The sequence below is a fragment of the Strix aluco genome, chromosome 14, assembly GCF_031877795.1.
Source record: "Strix aluco isolate bStrAlu1 chromosome 14, bStrAlu1.hap1, whole genome shotgun sequence".
Lineage (NCBI taxonomy): Eukaryota > Metazoa > Chordata > Aves > Strigiformes > Strigidae > Strix > Strix aluco.
The window spans coordinates 22,559,877-22,581,961 of record NC_133944.1 but is presented as its reverse complement, the minus strand read 5'-3'; the positions used below and the strand labels follow the sequence as shown (position 1 = coordinate 22,581,961).

At 64.0% G+C, this 22,085-nt stretch overlaps 4 protein-coding genes across 4 annotated transcripts; 2 read left to right on the top strand and 2 right to left on the bottom strand.

Moving 5' to 3' along the window:
* Positions 1-1,579, top strand: EXOSC6 (exosome component 6). Its single transcript, XM_074839752.1, has one exon. It carries the CDS (start codon positions 93-95, stop codon positions 930-932), a length of 840 nt encoding a protein of 279 aa, XP_074695853.1. The 5' UTR covers positions 1-92; the 3' UTR covers positions 933-1,579.
* A 431-nt stretch (positions 1,580-2,010) lies between these two features.
* On the bottom strand, positions 2,011-8,996 carry LOC141929819 (RNA-binding Raly-like protein). The gene is made up of 7 exons (XM_074839762.1): positions 8,916-8,996; positions 6,927-7,005; positions 4,878-4,928; positions 4,195-4,343; positions 3,803-3,916; positions 3,397-3,563; positions 2,011-3,022 (listed from the first exon to the last, which is right to left on the bottom strand). Exons 1-7 carry the CDS (start codon positions 8,950-8,952, stop codon positions 2,984-2,986), a joined length of 636 nt encoding a protein of 211 aa, XP_074695863.1. The 5' UTR covers positions 8,953-8,996; the 3' UTR covers positions 2,011-2,983.
* Positions 8,997-10,162: 1,166 nt separating this feature from the next.
* Positions 10,163-14,389, bottom strand: LOC141929808 (C-type lectin domain family 18 member B-like). Its single transcript, XM_074839747.1, has 12 exons — positions 14,266-14,389; positions 13,482-13,573; positions 12,654-12,878; positions 12,483-12,580; positions 11,940-12,061; positions 11,743-11,850; positions 11,477-11,569; positions 11,241-11,347; positions 10,979-11,108; positions 10,804-10,897; positions 10,611-10,732; positions 10,163-10,458 (listed from the first exon to the last, which is right to left on the bottom strand). The coding sequence occupies exons 1-12, from the start codon at positions 14,363-14,365 to the stop codon at positions 10,421-10,423; spliced, it is 1,329 nt and encodes a 442-aa protein (XP_074695848.1). The 5' UTR covers positions 14,366-14,389; the 3' UTR covers positions 10,163-10,420.
* A 1,909-nt stretch (positions 14,390-16,298) lies between these two features.
* LOC141929809 (fibulin-7-like) lies at positions 16,299-19,463 on the top strand. Its single transcript, XM_074839748.1, has 8 exons — positions 16,299-16,367; positions 16,805-16,961; positions 17,130-17,300; positions 17,507-17,632; positions 17,801-17,923; positions 18,013-18,150; positions 18,250-18,388; positions 19,103-19,463. The coding sequence occupies exons 1-8, from the start codon at positions 16,299-16,301 to the stop codon at positions 19,461-19,463; spliced, it is 1,284 nt and encodes a 427-aa protein (XP_074695849.1).
* Positions 19,464-22,085: the final 2,622 nt, after the last annotated feature.

The following is a 22,085-nucleotide window of genomic DNA, read 5'->3' as shown; positions in this document are numbered from 1 at the left end:
GCTGCCGCCTCGGCTCTGCTTACGGGGGCGGGGCGGGCCGCGCTCCTCCTCCTCCTCCTGCCTGTCCCTGCCTGCTGTTTTCTCGGCCGAGCATGCCGCTGGATCACCGCCGCCTGCGGGGCCCGGAGGAGTCGCAGCCGCCGGAGCTGTGGGCTGCGGCCGGGGAGGTGCCGGCGGCGGGGGAGGAGGAGGAGGAGGCGGCGGGGGGCGCGGATGCGGCGCCGCGGGACCCCTGCGCCCTGCGGCCGCTCTTCGCCCGGGCCGGGCTGCTAAGCCAGGCCGAGGGCTCGGCCTACGTGGAGCTGGGCGGCGGCACTAAGGTGCTGTGCGCCGCCTGGGGCCCGCGGGAGGCGGCCGAGCCCGCGGCGGCGGCGGGAGGGGGGCAGCTGCTCTGCGAGTTCCACCGGGCGCCTTTCGCCGGGCGCGGGGCGCGGTGGCGGCCGGGCTCGGCGGCCGAACGGGAGGCGGAGCGGGAGGCGGCGGCGGCGCTGCGGGAGGCGCTGGAACCGGCGGTGCGGCTGGCGCGGTACCCGCGGGCCCGCCTGGCCGTCAGCGCTCTGCTGCTGCAGGACGGCGGCTCCGCGCTGGCCGCCGCCATCAGCGCCGCCGCCCTGGCCCTGGCCGACGCCGGGGTGGAGATGTACGACCTGGCCGTGGGCTGCGCCCTGTGCCGGCCCCCCGGGCCCGCCGGGGCCTGGCTGCTGCAGCCCGGGGAGCCCGAGGAGCGGCGTGCCGCCGCCCGCCTCACCGTAGCTCTGCTGCCCGCCCTCAACCAGGTGTCGGCGGTGCTGGGCGGCGGGCAGGGCGGCCCTCCCGACGCCTGGGCCCAGGCGCTGCGCCTCGGCCTCGACGGCTGCCACCGCCTCTACCCGGTGCTGCGGCAGAGCCTGCTGCGGGCCGCCCGCCGCCGCGACGCCACCGCCACCGCCTGAGCGCCCACCGTGCCCCGGCTGGGGGACGCGGTGCTGCCAGGGACACGCCGCACGGGCCCGCTGACGCCCTGGAGCTTGCCCAAGCCAGCCCGTGAGTTGCCAGAGACCCCCCGGAGCCAGCCCCTGGGGCTGCCCGCACAGCCAGAGGCCCAAGAAACCTGCCCAAGGACATTGGAGTCTGCACCCCCCTCCCCACCTCTGGGGAGCCCCCAAAGCAGCCTCTGCACTGCCCGAGCACCCCAGAGCCTGCCTGAGGAGCCCCCACATCGCGGGAGACCCCTCCTGAGTGACCCCACAGGACTCAAGCAGCGTCGCACGCTGCCAGAGCCCCCCCAACGACAGCCTCCATGCTGCCAGAGCCTGCCTGCGCCAGCTCCCCGCTGCCTGACTCTGCCCGAGACCTCCCTCCAAGCAGCTGCCTGCACTGTGGGACCCCACACCCCAGCCTGGGGTGACCCCAGCACCAGAGCTGAGACACTCACACTGAGCTGCCCACCACAACCATCCATGCAGGCAGGGGCCAGGCAGCACCGGGCAGGAACCACATCATGGCACAGACTGTGCATCTCCTGCCCAGGCAGCGCTTCAGGGTGCCAGAGATGTGTTTTGTTGGGGTTTTTTTGTAATAAATCAGTTTTTTCTGGTGAGTCTTCTGCCTGTGGAGCTCTGCTGAGCCCTCTGCCAGCTGCGGGCAGAGGTGGATGGATGCGTTTGGGGTGAGTGGCTGCCAGGCATCGGGGTCACCCCCCTTTGCTCCCACTGTCCTTCCTGGAGGGGTGTGGAGGGAGCTGGGTGCTGCCTTGGGGTTTGGTCATTCCTGGGGCTGGAGAGGAGCAGGTCCTCTCTGCCCAGCTGTACCGTGCTGCGCTGGTAGGGAGTGTTCTGGGTAAAGGCAGTGATTAATGTTTCCATTGAGAAATGGGGCAGAGCTGTGCTCCTTCTGCCTCTGGATTGAGCTGTGGGGAAGGCAGCATCCTCGAAAATCCCCAGAGCCTAAGGCTGCGTCAGGCAGCACACAAAGTTGGGTACAAAAAGTACACGTGCGCTTCAGATGGTCAAAAACTGCATCGGAGTAGAATAACCAGAGAAAAGAAATACAAATTATTTTTCTTTCCAACACAATACACTCTTTTACCAGAGCAAATCAGAAATACAGAACAAGTTCCTACCAGCGAGAGAAGAACAACCTAGAAATGAGGGACACCGAACCAAGATGCAACGCTGGGGAGCACGGTGGGGGGGAACCGCGACTTCCCCCGGGCGCGGGCGAGGAGCCCGGGCAAAGCCGCTCAGGGGAGTCCTGCTGACCGCCAACGTGATCCGTGGCCGAGAACGGCCAGCAGTGAACCAGTAAGGAAACCCATCAGGGAGCAGGGGGGACTGGGGAGCAATTGGGTTTGCGCTGTCCCTCTGCTAGCCCCGCAGCCGGAGTCGGAGCCCGGCTCAGCACCACCCCTCCATCCCCAAATCCCCTGAAAGCCCCTCAGAGCTTCTCAGGGTGGTCCCTCCTTCCCATGGCATCATGGTGGGATGCTGAGCAGCTCCGAAAGCCTTCCCGGGCTGTACCTGCACCTGCTGAACCAATTCCTGGGGTGGGGCTGAAGCCTGGTGGCAGCGGGTCGGCTTGCAGGGCACGGGAGGTTGGGATGCGACCGACCTGTGCCGTGGGGCCTGGGAGCCCCAGGGTGCTTTCTCAGTGCCCCACAGCACCCTGCACGCAAGGCAGCTGGGATTTGGGATGCTCCTTTGGGATACGGTCCTTTTTTTTTGCTTCTCCCCTGCCTCCCCCGGCCATGTCTGCTTACCCCTAGGTCTGAAAACAGGAGGAAAAAGAAAACAAGCACACTCGAACACAAAAACTTCTCTCGCCACGGCTGGCCGGCATCTCACAGGGGTGGGACGCGGGGCTGCCGGCGGCAGCGGCAGGGGATGGCCGTGCCAAGGGCAGGCACCTCGCGTCCTGCGTGGCACTAGCTGAAAGCCTCAATAGAAATACGAACACAAGACGGGAAGGGCTGGCCACGCAGGAAGGCCACGGCATCCCAGTCCGTCTACTGGCTCCCCTCAGGGTCCGACATGTGGTTTTTCACCTGCAAGGAGAAGCGCACAGCGTGTCCGTCCTCTGACGTGCCTGGGCAGCAGGATCAAACCCAGCGCCCTGCCTGGCACGGGGACATCCTGGGGTCCCGCACCCAGCTGGGGATGAGGCTGAGGGAGCAGCAGCTTTGATAAAGGGTATTTCTACTCTGAGGGGTTTTTTTGCAGCCTGTGCTGCTGGAATAATGAACACCCAGGGGTTTGCTGCAGGGTGCTCGGGGCTGTCCTGGAGGCACTGGCACATAGCCGGGATGGCTCGGGGGACCCTGATGGAGTGGCATCCCCCACCAGGACCCACACAGGCATCAAGCAGGGATGAATTTTAGGAAAGCAGAGAGCCCGATGCAGGATCTGGCCCTCCTCTTACCGTCTCCTCCGTGTCTGTGCTCTCCTCGGCGCTGTCGATGTTGCGCAGGTCGCTGTGCCCGTCAGATCCCGTCCCCTCCTTCCCCCGCGGCTCCCGTGAACCCTCTCCTGCTGGGGACGGCGACTCTGCCCCCGTCTCTACCCTCTTCTTCTCGCTCTCCTTGGAGCCTACAAGGACAGAGACAGCAGAAATTTGGGGTACCCGTGCAAACATCAGCCCTGTCCTTGCAGGGTCCCCTTGCGTCAAAGGGCCAGACTCTGCCCTGCCAGCCCGGGGAGGGGGGAGGACGCAGGGAGTTTGCCCAGCTCTGGATGCCCAGCTCCCTCCTGGGCACACAGGGAGGGATCCCTTACACCCGCATCGGGGTCCAGGCTCGCACGCACCCGCAGGCTGCCCGTCCCCTCACCTGCGAGACGCTCTCTCCGCTGGTCCATGCGGTCCAGGCTCTCCAGCAGACTGTCCACCTGCGCCTTGATCTGGCTCAGCTCACCCTTGATGGAGTGCAGCTCTTCGGCCCGCACTGCGGGGAGAGGAGCTGTGAGGATCCCCCCCTGCCCTACAGCCTGCCTGGAGCCAGGGGGAACACACTGTCCTGCCGGAGCATCCTCCCCTCCGGGCATCCCTGGGGAACAGGGACGGGTCCAGGGGACAGCCACCAGCCTAGCACAGGCCATGCTGCATCTACTGGAGCTGGGGACTCGTAGCAATGAGGTCAGCACCGAGCAGGACCTTTGGGCACCAGCACCGCTCTAAATGCAGGGCCGAGCCTCCTCTTCCTCCCAGCCCCATCACACTTACACTTTGTCCGTCCTGCCGTGGAGCTGGTGCTGCTCCTCGCCCCGGGCTGGGGGCTCAGGCTGCTTTTGCCTCCTGCTCCCACGTGAGTTCGTCTGGCCTTGACCGGGATGCGGTTAATGAGGGGGGGGATCTTCTGGTACTCGTACACCCTGCAAGGGCACAAGAACACGGTGGCATGAGCACAACCTCGGAGGTGCAGCAGCAGCCCCTGCCAGCCAAGACAGCATCTCTGAGGGTCCCTCTGCAGTGAAGGAATCACACAGAATCACAGAATCACTCAGGTTGGAAAAGACCCTCGGGATCATCGAGTCCAACCCTCAGCCCGACTCTACAAAGTTCTCCCCTACACCACATCCCCCCACAGCTCATCCAAACGACCCTTAAACACACCCAGGGATGGTGACTCCACCCCCTCCCTGGGCAGCCTATTCCACTGTCTGACCACTCTTTCTGGGAAACATTTTTTCCTCATGTCCAGTCTGAACCTCCCCTGTTGCAGTTTAAAGCCATTAGGACCCCCAACCTGGGCAATGCCCAGCCCACATGCTGCCCGTGCCCCTTGAAGTGGGCAACGCCACCGAGCCTCTCCTGGAGGCGAGGGGATGGATGCCCAGGGACACCCTGCTTTCTGCCTTCAGCAGAGGCATCCGCAGCCCACCCTGCTCCCAGGACGTTGCGCTCACCGGTACGGGAAGTCGTCCCTGTAGAGATCGTAGTCCAGCTCGCAGTTACTGCTGCAGGAGGGGGAGAGAGGAGAACAAGTCACCTGCTCTGGGGGGGCCATGGATGCCATGGAACAGCCACAGCTGGGCACAGCAGGGCACCCACCCAGCCTCCGTCCCCATCCCTGGGGAGCAGGAGGCATCCCGGAGGGTACCACACAAGCTGCAGCGTGCCAGGGAAGGTGGCTGTGCCCTGGCAGGGGCTTGCCCTGGAGCCAAGCAAGGGTGTTGAGGGGGATGGAGAGAGCCCCCGGGGCAGCATCAGCAGGCTCTGCTCTTGGGAAGCTGCATTTAGAGCGCCCTGATGTTAAATTTCATGGTCCCTGGCTCTGCGCGCACGCTGCTGGCTCGCTCGGCTCCAAATTAAGAAGCGATCTGTCAACGGATCGCCTCCAATGCGGGCAGCCGACGTGCCGGTAATAAATCATGCGCTGTGGACTAGGAGCAGGGGGGAGGAGGAGGAGGAGGAGGAGGAGGAAAGATGCTGAAGCTCATTTTGCTGCTTCAGCTCTTGCAGAGTCAGGGAGCGTAGGATTAAGCCTAACCCGAGGAGAGACAAAGCCGTGCTCAGAGCATTGCTGGGAGCAGGGAGCCTTCCCCAGGCACGCTGCCAGGAATGGGGGGACCAGGACAAGGTCCCCTAGGGCTCCAGATTTTGCTGCAGATGAGCCTGTCATCGCGGGACCGATTCTGGAGCTAGGGGAGAGCTGGAGGTCTGCTGTGGGGCCTAATGGGCAACCCAGATTGCCCTGCCTGGGACACCAAGCCTGAGCCAGGCTTACCCAGCCCAGAAGGCAGCTCAGAGCCCGTCACAGGGCAAAAGCACCCCCAGCCCTGTTGCCACCCTGCCTTATTCAAGAATAATACACACAGGGTGCAGCCCGCAAGTCCCAGCCTTCCTGGCAAGGTCAAGCTGGCAGCCCTGGGGTGCCAGGACCCGCCTGCTCCTGTTCTTTACACCTGGGGACATTTTGGGAGCTTTTAGCCCAGCCTCGCTGCCTTCCAAGTTTGCATCGCTGTGATGGGCATGGTGAGACCTTTGCATCCCCACCTCCTGCCTGCCACCCAGGGAAGAAGGTCACAACCTGCCTTGGGGAAGAGGGGAATGGGCAGCCAGAGGAGAGTCCCAACTCACACACGGGGCACAGGGAACGATGGCTACTGTTGCCCGGAGCCACTGCTGAGAGGGACAGGGATGCCACAGGCACCTCCCACCATGGAAGCACCAGTGGCTCCGCAGGAGACCTGGTCTTGGGGTCTGGCACCTAGCTAGGGACACAGCAAGGGCTTTCCCGGCTCAGCTCTTTGCCCAGAGCATCCCTCGGGAAGAGCAAAAGCGTCATCTGCCACGCTCCGGCGGCCCAAGGGGGCCGGCAGTCCCTGCCCTGCCAGCGCTGCATCCCTCCAGCACCATGGCAACGGGCAGAGCAATTAGTTCAATCAGGGTGTGCGAAAAAAGCTCTCTAACGAGACAGACTGAGCCGGCTCCGATCCCCTCCTCACCACACGTCTGCTGAGCTGGAGAGCCAAAAGCACGCAGGGATGGGGACCTGCTTTTGTGTCACCATCGGTGCCACCATCACCATCATCTACTGCCACTATCAGGACCAATGTCACCCCTCTTTGCCTCTGCAGGGGTGCCTGTCCCCCAAGGAACAGCATTTAAAGGCCAGAACTGCAACCAACATCGACATGGCGTGGAGAACACAGGGCTCTGCTCTTCTCCCGGCACCTTCAGATGGGGAAGGGGGATCTCCACACCCACCCCGGGTGGGACCTGGCAAGGCCTCCAGCCACCACCGGTGCGGCCAGGTGATGCTCCAAGGGCCCCACTAAGATGGGGCAGGGACATTGCACGGACCCATGTCCACCACTGCGGGCAGGTAGCTGGGATAGTTGGGAGGTGAGCAATGGAGAGAAGGGGGAGGAGGAAAAGCCAGGCATGGGACAGTCCCCAGCCTGAGCCGGGTCCCCCCCGGCACAGCTCCCGCCCCACGTGCCGGCACTCACTGGTACAGGCTGCTGCTGTGCTGCCGCTTCTGGCCCAGCCGGGCCCGGCTCGGCTTGGGTTCCCTGGCCATGTCCAAATCTGAGGGGAGAGAGAGGAAGGGAATGAGCAGTGGGATGGAAAAGGGATGCCAAGGCCCTGCCCCACACAGACATATCTCCAGCACCAGCTTCCCGGGGGCTCCACGCTCCTCTCCCAGCTGGAGATGTCCCACTCCAGAGCGTCCACGGGATGAGCCCGAGGCTGATTTAAGTTTTTGGAGAAGGGCAGCAGCAGCCCAGGGTTGTGTCGGGACATGGAGTGGCTCTGTCTGTCCCTGCAGCAGCTCCTTCCTGTGGGTGCCCCATCCCCAGGAGCCCGTGTCCAGCCAAGGCTGGACAGGCTCCAATTAGGGTGGCAGATAGCACCTCTGATGATGAGGGTAATTAACCCCCAGAGACATTTCCCACCACCATGGTGAACTGCCTTCACTATCACTTCTGCTGGGTGGTTGGGCCATTTTTTCAGGGAGCCCCAGGCCAGCAGGACACCGGTGAGTGCTGCCCACCACGGACGGGTGCCAGGGATGGGGGAAGCCCCACACCCAGCTGCTCTGTGCTCCCAAAGGCTGCCGAGATGCCTGCGATGCTGAGATGTGGGGTGGAGACATCTCCAGACACACAGCTTGGTGATGCCACGTCACACCTCCCTGGCGATGCTCTTCACCCCTTCTTCAGGATTTCACAGCCAACAGCCATATAAAAGCCGGCTCGAATCTATTTTCTGAGTATACATTTGAGAGCCATTGATGCAATGCTCTAATAACATCTCCATATATTTAATTCTGTAATTTTGGGGGGCTCCAAAACCTCTCTGGCCCTTGGGGTAAGAACCTGTGGGTGAGATGTTGAGGGCTCCCTCTTGCACGGTCTCTCTTGGCCATGGTAAGTGTGACCAGCTGTCCCACAGGTGACATTGTGGATGCCACTGCACTGGGAAACACCGAGCTGGAGCTTCCCGAGCCCTCTGGGAACAGACCAGCTCATTGGAGAGGTCTAGACCTCCTCAGGAATGTGGACACTGGCCACGGGTTCCCTCCAGCCCCGCATCTGCTGGAGCAAGGTTCCTCCATCCCTGCGGAGGAGAGAGCTTCTGACCAAGATCCGAGAGGAAGGAAACAGGCACTTGTTTGCTTTCCAGGCTGTCACCTTGTGTGATGAAGTCTGCGGGCTGGCTCTGATCTTGGGGTGAGCTGGGAAAGCTGCTCCACTCACCTTGTGTGTGCCAGGTAACGCTGGCACCCATTTTCTGTGGGTGCAGCCAGCACCCCCACGGACGGCCGAGCTCACCGCTGAGGGTCAGAGCCCACTGCTGACACCCCTCCCTCCAGTCCATCACACCCGCCCGGCAGAGACACCTGGTCCCCTCCCTGCCAGTGGGATGGAGCCCTCAGCACCCCAGCCAGGGACCCCAGCCATGGTCAGGCACCCTGTCACAGGCCACCTGCACCGAGGAGACTGTCCTGCTGGGGCAGGGGACCCGGGCTAGCAGGGCTCCATCACCCTGGGGCCACCGGCCCTGCGTCTGGGCTCCCTCCCCTGCAATGGCATCCCGGTACTGGGAGAACATCCCTGTCCTGGGGGTAACGGCATGGGGGCATCCCGGTACTGGGAGGATGTCCCGGACGTAGGGGCGATGGTACGGGGAGGACCAGGTATCCCAGTACCGGGGTGGGGGGCGGCTCGGTACCGGGAGGACATGCGTGTCCAGGGGGAGGGACTGGTCCAAAGGGGCGGGAGGCATCCCAGCACCGGGAGGCGGCCCTGCCCGGGGTGGGGGGGACGTACGTGCACCAGAAGGCTGGCTGCAGGGGGGGGGCACCCCTGCCCGGGCTGGGCTGCCGGTGCCGGGCAAGCATCCCGGTACCGGAGCATCTACCGGGGGAGGGCTGCGGGAAGAGGGGCACCCGGCGGGGTGGGGGGCCGCAGGGCCGGATCCGTGTCGGTACTCACATCTCCAGCCCGCGTCCCCGCTGCCGAAGAGCGTCATCCCCCCGCAGCCCCGGCGGCCCCGGCCCCGCAGCCCCCGCAGCCCCGCTCCGGCCCCAGCGCTCCGCCACCGGGCCCTACCACCGCCGGCCGGGGAGGGGGGGACCGCGGGCCGCACCACCGCGGCGATGCGGGGGGGGACGGAGGGAGAAGGGGCGGGTGTCGGCCCCGCCCGCGCCCCTCCCCAGGCGCAGCGCTGCCTGATGGCCCCGTCGCTGCCTGTCCCTGCCTGCACCTCTGCCGCCCTCGAGGCTGCAGCTGCACGGACGTGGCGGCTGCGCTGGACCATCCTCCATCCTCATCCTCCATCCTCATCCTCCATCCTCATCCTCCATCCTCATCCTCCATCCTCATCCTCCCCGGGCTCCTGCCTCCAGCTCCTGCCGCCAGTCCCCTCGGACCTGTGGGACCCTGCCCTCCTGGCCCACGCCTCGGTTGCATCCCGGCTTTGCCCAGCTGGCCCCGGAGCTGCGAGCCCAGCCTTGCCTTCCCTCCGCAGAGCGGGGGCACAAACAACCAGCACACAGGGCCCTGGCTGGGGATATTTTACTTTCCACCCCAGCCCACTCCCAGTTGGGAAGGGAGGAGGGTGACCGAGGGGAGTGACTCCCTGGCGTGTCCCCTCCAGAGGCACCCCCCGACACCCATCAGCGCTGGGGGCGCAGGCTTGTGCCCAGCACATGGGGTGCCACAGCTTGGAGCCGTCCTGGGGCTGGAAGAAGCAGCTCTTGGCTAATGCCACCCCTCCAAAACATCCCCAAGGGTGCGGGAGACAGGAGCTCGGCCAGGAGCCAGGCTGGTCCCAGCTCCTCTGACCCCAGCATCCGCTCCAGGGATGGAGCCGGAGGTACCGCTCAGCGCAGGCAGGATGCAGACCATGGCAGAGGGAGACTCTGGTGGGTCTGGGGGAGGAAAAGGAGACAAACAGCTCTTCCCAAGGGAGAGAGGATATTTATTAACCACCCGGCAGATGATGAGGAACCAGGTGATGATGAAGGACCGGGATGGTGAGAAAACCCCAGTGCCAGGCTGGGGGGTTCCCACCCAGGTCAGGACAATGGCTTGGAGCTGAGCCCAGCCCTCACCCTGGGCCATGACAAGGTCTGTGCCCCCCAGAAGCCCCCCTTGGCCCCTCATCGCATCAGGACCATGGTCTGGACACAGCCCGGATGCCAATTTAGCAGGAGGATGCTGTTGGACCTGGCTGTTGCGGGGGCATCTCCCTGCCCTGGGGGCTGTTGCAGCATGAGGGGCAGAAGAAGATGCTGTCTCATGGATGCTGATGGAGAGCACACGTCCTTCTCATCAGGTCCCAGCGCCATGGGTCCCCTCAGTGCCCCGTCCCCTGCGCGGGATAGCCGTGAGGGGTCCTCCCGAGCCATGGTCCAGGCTTGGCACAGCACCGGGGTCCTCCAGAGCCATGGGCTTGGTACAGCAGCCAGCGCTGGCCGCTGCCCGGGGCTGCCAGCTCAGGGGTCCCGCTGCCACAGGGAGATGTGCTCCTGGGCTGCGACAGCATGCAGAGAGTCAGTGCCCCCCCGCACCCAGGGGTCTGGGCAGGGCTGGCAGCAAGGCGCAGGGCCAGCAGAGCCCAGGGTCGGCACCCCCAGGGCTTGGCACCCCCAGGAAGGTGTGGGAGGTCTCCCGGTGCTCACTCACCGAACTGGCAGATGTACCGGTTTCGGGTCTTGCAGCGCTGGTCGTTCCAGTTGAAGGCAGCCGACGCTTGCATCTCCACGCAGTTCCCAAACCTGTGGCCCAGCGGGAGGGTGGTGAAGCCGGCCAGCGCGGTGGCACAGCAGTGACACCACACAGAGGTTGGTGTCCTCTGGATCCAGCGGGCACTTACCCCTGGTTGTCTGGCTGCCCGAAAGCGAAGCTGGTGAAGGAGGACGGCTCGCCCACATCCCAGCGGAAGGCAGCCTTGGATGTCTTGTAGGTGAGACCTGGGGGGGCATGAGGCGGGGTGGCACATCCACCCGGCACCACCTCGGGCACCCCGTACCCTGCCCACCACCATCACTCACCAATCCAGAAGTTCCCCGTCTCAAAATCGGTGTCCGTCACCCTGTTACCAGTCTCCAAGCGGCTGAGGTAGAAAGCCAGGATGTCCTGGACCTTCTGGTTTCCGATCTGAGCCAGCATCGCCCCTTTCTCCTGCGGGGAAGGGAGTGAGTCAGCCCCAAAACACGTGGTCCAGACCCACACCAGGCAGCAGAAAGATGGGCTGTGAGCACGGGTGGCATTTTTCAGCTGCAAAGGGATGCCCAGAGCATCCCAGTGGCTCACCTGGCACTTTATTTTGGCTCCGTAGTAGGTGTCAGCCTCGGGGGACACCATGAAGCAGTCACCGTCTATCCTCACATCGCAGGCGTGGAAAGGGAATCGAATCTTCGCTGGGGGCACAGGCAGGTGCGGGTGGGTCCTCGTGCCGGCAGAGCTGGGCCTGCCGGCGGACCCTTAGCCCTGCTCCGGGGGTCCCTGCCTGCAGATCCCTGCTGCCACCCGAAGCAGCACAGACTCACTGCCGCACTCGGCTCCGCCGTAGCCCACGTCGCAGAGGCAGGAGCACTCCTCCTTCCTGAATTTCCCATGGAGGCACTGCCCGCTGCACCTCACTGGGGGCGAGGCGTGGCGTCAGCTGGTGGGGGGGGCTCCCAGCCTGCCCCCGCTGAGCTCACGCTGGGCATCGGGGCGCTGCACTGAGCTGCCCACGCCGCAGCGGGCGTGCGTCGCACCGGCCACGCGTGTGCCTCTCCGGAGGCAGGGGCGGTGCGGGTGCCCCTCTCACCTTGGCAGTACCTGCCCGTGTAGCCGGGGGGACAGGCACACTGGCAGCTGCTCATGTCGAGGCGCCCGCTGTTCCTGCAGCTCATGCGACAGGGGTTCCTGGGCACCTCTGGGCACAGCAGAGAGGCGGCGTTGGGCGTCGAGGGCTGCGGCGTGGCCGAGGGCCCCGTGGGGGCCGGGGGGACCGTGGGGACTCACCGCAGAGCCCGCCGCTGTGGTCCCAGGACTTGAAGCAGCCGGAGAGGCCGGCGGTGCAGAGGGAGCACCAGGGCCCCTGCTTGTAGGGCAGGACGGGCGTCCCCGCCACCTCCCAGTTGCCCCTGTCGCCGCAGGCAGCTGGAGGCAGCGGCCCCGCTGTGCCCCGCCCAGACAGCCAAGCCACACCCCTTCCAGGGGCGAGGCCCCGCCCACACAGCCCAACCACGCCCACTTCTGCACCATAACCACGCCCATATTCCCCAGCCACGCCCACACCCCGCTACAGCCCCACCCACAGCGCCCAGCCCCACCCACTACCAGCACAAAAGGCCACGCCCACAGTCCCAAACCCCACCCCCCCACCAGCCCAAGGGCCCGCCCCCACCCCCTCACCAGGCTTCCCCATAGGCCAGCCCACACACCCATCCGGACACACCCCCGTGGAGGCCCCGCCCACCGCACCCCAGGTCCCATTGATGCCCCGCCCCCCACGCCGAGGCCCCGCCCCTTCCCGCTCAGGCCCCGCCCCCAGCAGCCCCTTACCCCGGGGAGTAGGCGCAGGCGAAGGCCTCGCTGGGGCCACGGCGGCCAGTGCAGAGGTGCCGGCCACAGCCCAGCCGCCCCGCCGTGGCCCACACCAGCTGCGAGAGAGTGCGTGTCACACTCTGGGCCCCCCGTGTCCCCCACCTAACCCCCCGTGCCCCCCATGCCTACCTGGGTGTAATGGCGGCAGGTGGCATTCCCGGCACAGCGTCCCGTCCCATAGTCATAGTGTCGGCCCTCGGCGAACCAGCGCTCCAGCACGGCCCCGAAGCCCCCGGTGCCCACCGGCAGCAGGGCCTCGCTCCAGCCCAGCTGCGGGGCCGGCGGCGGAGCGGGGCCCTCCAGGCAGCTGGCCGCCCGCGCCCCTGCCAGCCGCCCCAGCTCCTCGCTCCACTCCTGCGGGGACGCGGCCGGCACCGTAAGACATCGCAGGTCCCTGAGTCAGCCCTGGTGTGGGGGCTGCTGAGGACAGGGGGTGTTTGGGGACCACCAAAGGGGTCAGTCCAGGGCATGGTTGGGGGACATCAGAGGACTGACATGGGGGATGCTGCAAGGGACCCCAGGGGATCAGCCCTGCCCTTGGTGTGTGCAGGGGTGGGGTAATCAGGGGACATCGAGGGCCATCACAGGACATGGGGGACACCTCAGGGAACCAGCATGACCCTTGGTGTGTGCAGCTGTGGGGTGGTTGGGAGCTATCCACGGTCATCATGGGATGTGGGGGACCCCACAGGGGACCCCAAGGGACCAGCCTTGCTCTTGGTGTGTGCAGGGGTGCAGTGATCAGGGGACATCGACGGCCATCACAGGACATGTGGGACCCCACAGGGGACCCCAAGGGACCAGCCTTGTCCTTGGTGTGCACAGGTGTGGGGTGATCAGGGGACACTGAGGGCCATCATGGGGCACGGAATACCCCACGGCTGCCCCCCTCCCTGGGCATGGAGGGGGAAGTGGATGGGATATTCAAGGTGGGGGACAACCCATGTGGGGGCTCACCAGCTTCTGCATGTTGGCGGCAGGGGGCTGCACTTTGCTCCTCAGCTTGTTGTGCAGTGAGAGCACCAGGAAAGTCTCCTTCATGCTGAGGGCTGGGGGGGGAGCAGCAGGGGCTGGGGCTAGGGCCAAGGGGGCTGTGGGGTGTAAGTGCCTTCCCCGTATCCCTGGCTGCAGACAGACCCTTTGGGGGTCTGCGGCCGCTCCCACAGCCCTCCCTTCAGTCCGGCCGCAGCCGGGGATACGGGGAAGGCACCCGGGTCTCCATGGAGACTCGAGGGGAGAGAAGAAAGCGCTTTTGGGCTGGGAGCACAAAGGGGACAGGGGCCGGGGGGGGTCCAGCCTGCTGAGCCCCCGTCTCGCACGGGTGGGCTGAGACCGCCAGGAATGTACCCACACCTCCCCCTGCCTCTGTTCTGCCAGCACCCAGACCCTGCCAGGCTCGACCCATCACTAGCCCCCATCACCAGCCCCATCCCATCACCAGCCCCAGCCCCCCCCCCCCAGCCCCATCCCATCACTAGTTCCAGCCCCAGTACCCCCCCCAGCTCCATCCCATGCCCAGCTTCAGCCCCCCCATCCCCATCCCCTCACCAGCTCTGTCCCATCGCCCCATGCCCCCCCCTCTCAGCCCCATCCCATTCCATACCATCACACATCGAGACCCCCGTTGCCATCCCTGGGTGCCCCTCACCCTGCCCACCTGTCCTGGCCCCAGGGGATGGTGCTCAGCGTGCACCCGCCCCCCTGCCCAAACCAGCTGCCCCCCAGCCCCTCTCCTGATTACCTCCCGGAGCCAGCACGGACAACTTCTCCGGAGCCTGCGACCCCGTCTCACCCACCCTCCACACCAGGAGGTTGCAAACCAGCAGCACCAAGAGCTTCATGCAGGTGCCTGGGGTGGGGGGACACCAGACCCCCATGGCTCCGGAGGGAGGATTCAGGAGAGACCAGCCACCCCGCAGCAGCCCTGGCGTCGGGGCGAGCTCAGCCGCGCGCTCCTGCGCGCTTGTGTGTGTGTGTGTCTGGTTGCAGGATTTGCTCCTATTCAGGACTCCAGACAGGCACTGCTGCTCGGCTCGAACAAAAGCTTGACGGGTGAGTAATAGCTCTGTCAAAACAGTTGCTCGCTGGCGCGAACACGGCAGACAACTCCCGGGGCCCCGGGCTGCAGCCCTGCTGGGATGCCCCACAGCGGGGTCAGCCCCCCACGCTCTGCCCCAGCCCCGCCGCCGAGCCGGGGTCAGGAGGGGAAGGCAGGCAGGAGCGGGGGATCCCCAACTGCACCCACTTTGGGGCACTGGGAGATTGGATGCCAAGGGGCTGGGGGCAACTACAGGGGCCCCCACTGCCAGCCTTCCTCCTGCCCCATGAATTAAACATGCCGGGGAGGTAACACACACCGCCACGGGCATGAAGCCAAATACCCGCTCCGGCGAGCTGGGCAGCGTGGTTATGGAGTGGGAGAACGTGAGGGCCGGGGGGCCGGCGGTGGGAGAGATGCCGGGCTCGGGGGGGCACATCTCAGCAGGAGCTCGGGGTCGGGCAGGGGTCCTGGAGCTCAGACTGCTCGGGGGGCTCAGTAGCACCCTGATGGCTCTGCCCCAGTGCAAGGCTCCCAGCACCCATGCCGGGCAGCTGGGGGTGCTCCGCTGGCACAGGATAGATGTGTGGGCTTCAGAAATCCCTGCTTGGGGGTGTCTGGGGGACAGACACATGCTGCCATGCCCCTTCCTCTGGGCTGTCATGGGCAGGAGGGAGCAGGAGTGTCCTACCTGTCAGCTATCGGGGCTGAGCTGGATGTCAGCGGAGATCCAGCTCTGAATGCCTTCAGTTCCCTCGCCCTGAGCCTAACCCTAACCCTGGCCTGAACCCTGGCCTTAATGCTAATGCCAACCCCAACCCTCATTCAAACCCTCCTGTTCATATGGTCCTGAACCCTCGGCACCAGTCCTAACACCAGTCCTAAACCTGACCGTAGCCCTAACTGTGAGTCTAATGCTAACCCCAGCTCTAACCCCAACCCTAACCCTAATGCTAACCCCAACCCTAGTCCTACTTCTAATCTCAACCCTAACCCTAATGTTAACCCTACCCCCAGCCCTAACCCTAATGCTAACCCCAACCCTAGTCCTACTTCTAATCTCAACCCTAACCCGAATGCTAACCCTAACTCTAACCCTAAGCCTAATGCTGACCCTGATGTTAATGCTGACCGTAATGCCAACCTGCACCCCAACTCTAGGCTGCAGCAGAGCCCTGGGGTTCCCCTCTAAACTCCAGCTGTGGCTGATCTCACCCCAACAAAGCCGTGCCGAGGCCGGCGATTCCGTGGCACTGCTGGGCTGCCCTCCTCAGCAGCCCCAGCCCCACCGGAGAGCCAGACCCCAGTGCTGAAGCCAAAGCCGTCCCTTCTCCTGGGAGACTTTCCCACGCTTAGCAAATGCACGGGATTAGCCTCATCCTGCACGCCTGCATGCCGGGGAGCCCCGGAGCCGTGGCTGGCCATGGGGGGAGCCTGGAACCACCGGTACTGTGACAGCCACCGCCTGGCCCCAGCATCTGCTGGCCCTGTGACATGAAAGGCCCCAAAGCCTCTGATGTGCAGAGAGGGAAGGGAAGGGAGAGGCTGGCGCCAGTGCCAAGGGGAAACTTTCCTACTGCTCGGTCTCAGCCAGGGGAAAAACCAACAAACACACGGGTACGCGCTGCGGATAAATCCTGGCGAGCGCAGGAGCGCGGCTGTGAGCGAGCGGGGCAGAACCGGACCACCAGCGTCTCGTCCCTGCAGCCTGCGTGGCCGGAGCCAGCCCCGGCACGATGCTCCTCATCCCGCTGCCAGCCTGGCTGGCCCTGGGCATCCTGCAGCTGCCCCTTGGCAGCACCCAGGTAAGGACCTTTGTGCCTCCCCTCCAGCCCCCTTGCAGATTGGGGGCTTCTAAGCACCCACCTCTCACACCCCAGCACCCTGGCACTGCCCCGGGGAGGGGAGGGTACAGCATGGCTACGGTGCTCACGGAGCTGCCCGGGGCCAGAAGGGACGGGTCGTGGGGCTTTTCCCCTGCAGCAGCAAGACGATGCTAAACCCACCCAGGGCATCCGAGCTGCTCCTCGGCATCCAAGTGCCGGGGCAGGACTGAGCAGAGGGGCTGAGGCTGGAGCAGATATGGAGGCAGGGGTAGACCCCGCACTGGGATGGGGAGGAAAGGGCTCTGCCCAGGGCAGGGCATCCAAACCAACTCTGACCCTTGGAAGGGTCCCCACGGGCTGCGGTAGGGTGGCGGGGGAGCCCAGCAGGTGATAGGGATGTCCTTGTGTCCCCCCAGGAGTGCCTGAGCCCACAGCAGGCGCTCAGCGCAGTGCGGCAGATGCAGAAGCTACTGGCGGCACAGGAGGCTGCCCACTTGCGGGGCACGCGTGGTCTCCGGCAGCAGCTCTCTGTCCTCCAGAGCCGCCTCCAGAGACAGGCCACCAAACGCAACGGTAACCCTGGCCGGGTCACTGCTGTGGGGGTGACACCCCCACGGGGCCACCTTGGACCCCTAGACCCCCAGCGAGCAGCCTGGGCAAGGGACCTCCAGCTCCTCGCCGGGGCTGGGGTCAGATCCAGTCTGGTGATGTCTGTCCTCACCTGTGTCTGTCTGTCCGCAGAGACCTGTCCGCAGCTGGCGGTGCCCCTGAATGGGCGGATGCTGGGCCGGAGCACACGGGTGGGCCACGACGTTCACTTCGTCTGCGACGCCGGCTTCCGGCTGGTGGGCTCGGAGACACGCACCTGCCGGCACGACCGCACGTGGAGCGGCACCCAGCCCTTCTGCAGAAGTGAAGTGGAGCAGGGTTGGGGCGTTGGGGGCTCAGCCCTGCCTGGGGGCTCCTGCACCACCCCAAGCCGCAGGGTCCCATCGCCCTGCTCCCCTGGCTGCAGGGAGAGCAGCCCAGAGGCCGCAGCAATGGGCACCGAGGCTGGGCAGCAGGATGGGGTGAGGATGCGCCTCTCCAGCTGGTGTTCATGAGCTCCTTCTCCCTAGGTATTGATGACTGTTCCAGCAATCCGTGTGCCAACAGCGGGACCTGTGTGGATGGCAACCAGAGCTACACGTGCCTCTGCCCACGGGGCTGGTCAGGCCCCAGCTGCCAGAGCCCCATCTATGCCTGTAGGTGCCTGGGTTTGGGCTGCGGAGGATGGGGATGCTCAGGGGGTCAGCACCCAGCCATGCTGGACCCATCTCCTGCTTCCTTGGCAGCCAGTCCCCTGGGACCTCAGCCCTCACCCATCTCCCTGTGCCCCCCACCCCAGCAGTGACACCTGTTTCCCCCCGCAGACTGGGTGACATTGAGCAACGCCTCCTTCAGCCGCCAGCCCCGCTGTGCCGAGGGCCGCGCAGGTTCCCGGCGCTGCAGCTGCGACGCTGGCTTCCAGATGCGAGCCAGCGGCGTGTGCCATGGTAAAAGGGGGGTGAGGATGGTGGGGAGGGGGGAAACTGAGGCTCAGCGGTGACAGGACCCCCAGCCATGCCCCACTCTGTCCCCCCAGACGTGGATGAGTGCCAGCTTTTCCAGTCCAGCCCCCAGACCCGGCTTTGCCTCCATGACTGCCTCAACCTCCCTGGCTCCTACCGTTGCCTCTGCCCCCCTGGCTACCTGCTCCGAACTGACCGCAACACCTGTGAGGGTAAGAGTGGTGGGTGCAGGGCACGGAGCATCCCACAGGACCAGGGGTGCGGTGGGGAGCAGGGGGGACGGCCCCGCTCACCCCATGCCACCGCCACAGATGTGAATGAGTGCACCGGGAAGCAGCACAACTGCACCCAGGGTGACCTCTGCATCAACACCTTTGGGGGCCACCGCTGCGTGCGCCCCAAGTGCCCCCCACCACGCCACAACACCAGCTACGTCAAGACCTCTGCCTTGTGAGTACTGCGCATGGCTTGGGCTGTGTCAAGCTCTGTCCCCCAGGTGACGGGTCCTACGGTGCCCTGGGGACCATATCACGTCACCCCGGGGGCAGCAGGGAGCGTGGCAGCCAGCGCTGGTAGCAAACTGCCATGTGGGGTGACTGGGTGGGCTCAGCATGCTCTCTGATGGTCTCAGGATGCCGGTGGCTGGGGGTGCAGGTGGAAGCACCCCAATACATGGGCTTTATCCAGGACCCCAGCCCCAGCCTGAGGGGAATGACGCCATCTCCCCTCCACTGCACATCCATGCAGTGCTGTCATCTGCCATCCAGCAGGCAAAACCCCCCTGGTCCTGCTCTTGAGACTAAACTGTGGCCAACCACAAGCCACCGAAGCAGAGGAGCATCCCTGCTCCAGACAAGTTCCTCTGTGGAAGGCACATCTGAGCCTGGCTCCATCCCTGGCCTCCAGCTGGGACTGTGGTACCCCCAGTCCCAGTCTCAGAGCAGCATCCCTGCAAGGCATTTGCCTGGCAGAGGCAGGGATGGGAGAGAAATCTGCTGCTGCGCACACTCGGATGTGGCTGCTTTGGGTTGCTCTGCCACAGGACTGACACTGGGACTGGAGACGCTGCCTGCAGCACGGGCTAGGCTTGTTCGCAAGGATGTGGGCAGCTCTTTGAGAGTCAAACCACGGCGCTGAGCCGTGGTACCCCTTCTCTCCTGGCAGCCAGTGTGAGAGGAACCCCTGCCCCATGGAGAGCCGAGCCTGTCGCCTGGCTGCCACCTCCATCTCCTTCCACTACCTGCCGCTCCAGGCCAACCGCACCGTGCCCCGTGTCCTCTTCAAGATGTCCACCACCCGCTTCGTGGGCGACAGCCTACGCTTCGCCATCATGGGCGGCCGGGGACAGGGCGTCTTCACCGTGCGGCGCTCTGACCGGCAGATGGGAGAGCTGGTGCTCACCAGCCCTGTGGCGGGGCCGGTCACACTGGAGGTGGACCTGGAGATGAGTGAGTTCTCCCGCAAGGTCCTCCTGGGCAAGCACATCTTCAAGGTCACAGTCTTTGTGTCCCCATATGAGTTCTGATCCCCTTTGGAGGTGGGTGTGGGGCCAAGCCAGGGTCTCTCCTGGGGAGTGATGGAGCGGTTGCAGCTCAGCAGTTGCAGTTCTTGTCCCATTGGAGACGTCCCTCTCCTGTAATGCTTGCTCATGGCTGGTAGGGCAAAGCCACCGCTGCAGAAATGGTGCCTGTCGCAAAGGCTGCAAGGAAAACCCTGCAGGCAAGGGGGGGACCAGCCTGGGGGTGCCTGCCTCTGCCAGCCCCCCTCCTCTCTGCCCGCACGGCACACAGAGGGGCACGGCAGAGCGAGCCGACGGCATGTGGTGTGCAGGGCCAGCTCCTTGTATCTTGTAACCTCTAATAAAAGAAAAGTGGCTGTAGGAAGGGTGTCCTCCTTGCTCTATGCCTGCTGTGTGGGAGCAGCCCCGTGCTCCTGGGACAAGCTGCTGGGGAGAGCTGGGGGCTGTGGTCACGGCAGGGTCCCCTTGCAGAGCTCGGGGTGTCAGAAGAGCTGCCAAGCCCACACAGGATCATGCAGTGTCCATGTCCCTCCCAGCACCACTGTTCCTGGGGGCCACCCAGTGCAGGACGGGGAGATGGGCTGAACACACTGTCCTGCACATCCTGCACAGCCAAGGCTTGTCCCCAGCCCTTTGGCAGGTGCCAGGAAAGCACAGCGGGGCTCCCTGGCACCAGGTGAGCAGGGGATGGTGCCCAGGGGCTGCGCTTCCCTGCGGCCAGGAGACTTCCCTCTGCAACAGCTCTGACAGGAGCCGAATGCATGGGCAGTCAAAGCTGCAGCTCCGCAGCTCGCTGAACACTCGAGCTGCTCCCCTGCTCCCACTTTGAGGGAAGGTCGGCAGGGAGAACAAAAGATGTGCAGCCCCCCATGGTCCTTGGGCACCCCATGCCACCACCAGCACGGCCAGACCCCTGCGCAGGGAGAGCTGCCAGCAGCTGGAGGGTGAAAAGGTGACGAGGGCCTTTGGGGACATGCTGCTCCCGGGACACCCTTCCCTCTGCACACAGAAGCCTTCTTAGGTGAGTGTCTGGCTGGCCTGTGCCAGTGCCCCTTGCACAAAGCAGCTGCTGTGCAGAGACCGCAGGCGGCTCATAAAGACCTCCTTATGCACCCGCGGCCGGCACTGCCACCAGCTCTGCTCGCCAGCTCCCGGGGTCGGCACGGCTGCTTTGCTGGAGGAGGGGGAAAAGCCTCCCCAGGGGCAGGAGAGCTGCGGGCTGGGCTGGCCGTGCTGCGTCACAAAAATCCACAGCTGGCCAGTGCCGACTGAGGAGAGAGGCTGGGACGCAAAGTAGAGAATTACAAGGGTAAATATTTATTCCTGCACATGAGGTGTCCCAGCCAAACTGGGCACCCCAAATGTGGTTTTTTACAGGTTTCTTATACCCTTCAAACCTTCAGGTACAACATGACTTGACTAATCACTAACACCCACATTATTTATTACTAATCATAGTAAAACTTTGCAAAGCAACAATATTTTTCCAGCATTCTTGCTGCTTGTCTATTGATCCAGATGTCCCTGGAGTCAGTCTTGCTGGAGTTACTGACCTATGGCACCAGACAACGCTGGGACATGTCAGAGGGGCTGGGATGCTGGCCTTATCTTGGTTTCCAAGGGGTATCCTTTATCTTTCATGGAGAAAGGTTCCATGAAGCAAGGTCCTTATTTCCAGGGCTAGGCTGTCCTTTAGTTAGTTTTACTTAAGCACAAACAATATTGAAGTCTCCAGTAAAATTCCACTACCTCATTACATCACAGTGTATAATCTGAACTAATATATATATTGACAAAATTAATACATTGTCATACTACAAAGATTGGTTGATATAATAGTTAGGGAATTTTCCTAGCAGCTTCTGGGGAGTGGGACGGCTGGCTCCAGCTCACAATCAGCCTCCCACCCTTCTGCCGTCTGCTCCCAGAGACTCCCCAGCCTCTGCCACCTGGAAAATATTGGGTGTTTTCATAAAAACACAGCCAGCCTTACCAGCAACACTTCACAGCTGGCTTTGGGGAGGAGGATGAAGGGAAACACAGGCACCCTCCTCTCCTCCCATGGAGGCCTTTTGAAGGGTCATGACTTTTCTGGCCTTACCCACTCCCGGGAGGATTCACAGAATCACAGAATCATCTAGGTTGGAAAAGACCTTGAAGATCCTCCAGTCCAACCATGAACCTAGCATTGACAGTTCTCAACTACACCAGATCCCTCAGCACTATGTCAACCTGATTCTTAACCCCTCCAGGGATGGGGACTCCACCACCTCCCTGGGCAGCCCGTTCCAACACCTGACTACCCGTTCTGTAAAGAAATGCTTCCTAATATCCAGTCTAAACCTTCCCTGGTGCAGCTTGAGGCCATTACCTCTTGTCCTATCACTTGTTACTTGGTTAAAGAGACTCATCCCCCCTCTCTGCACCCTCCTTTCAGGGAGTTGTAGAGGGCCATGAGGTCTCCCCTCAGCCTCCTCTTCTCCAGACTAAACCCCCCCAGTTCCCTCAGCCGCTCCCCATCAGACCTGTGCTCCAGACCCTGCACCAGCTCCGTTGCCCTTCTCTGGACACGCTCGAGTCATTCAATGGCCTTTTTGGAGTGAGGGGCCCAAAACTGAACACAGTCAT

Excerpts from the sequence above, each read along its gene's own strand:
- EXOSC6 (XM_074839752.1), top strand. The coding sequence starts at position 93 with ATGCCGCTGGATCACCGCCGCCTGCGGGGCCCGGAGGAGTCGCAGCCG.
- LOC141929819 (XM_074839762.1), bottom strand. The coding sequence starts at position 8,952 with ATGACGCTCTTCGGCAGCGGGGACGCGGGCTGGAGAT. Across the intron at positions 4,929-6,926 it reads CACAGCAGCAGCCTGTACCA|CAGTAACTGCGAGCTGGACT; the intron begins GTGAGTGCCGGC and ends CCCCTCCTGCAG. Across the intron at positions 3,917-4,194 it reads CACGGCAGGACGGACAAAGT|TGCGGGCCGAAGAGCTGCAC; the intron begins GTAAGTGTGATG and ends CTCTCCCCGCAG.
- LOC141929808 (XM_074839747.1), bottom strand. The coding sequence starts at position 14,365 with ATGAAGCTCTTGGTGCTGCTGGTTTGCAACCTCCTGGTGTGGAGGGTG. Across the intron at positions 11,348-11,476 it reads CGGCGGAGCCGAGTGCGGCA|CGAAGATTCGATTCCCTTTC; the intron begins GTGAGTCTGTGC and ends CTGTGCCCCCAG. Across the intron at positions 11,109-11,240 it reads GAGCCAAAATAAAGTGCCAG|GAGAAAGGGGCGATGCTGGC; the intron begins GTGAGCCACTGG and ends CCTTCCCCGCAG.
- LOC141929809 (XM_074839748.1), top strand. The coding sequence starts at position 16,299 with ATGCTCCTCATCCCGCTGCCAGCCTGGCTGGCCCTGGGCATCCTGCAG. Across the intron at positions 17,301-17,506 it reads CACCCAGCCCTTCTGCAGAA|GTATTGATGACTGTTCCAGC; the intron begins GTGAAGTGGAGC and ends CCTTCTCCCTAG. Across the intron at positions 18,389-19,102 it reads TACGTCAAGACCTCTGCCTT|CCAGTGTGAGAGGAACCCCT; the intron begins GTGAGTACTGCG and ends CTCTCCTGGCAG.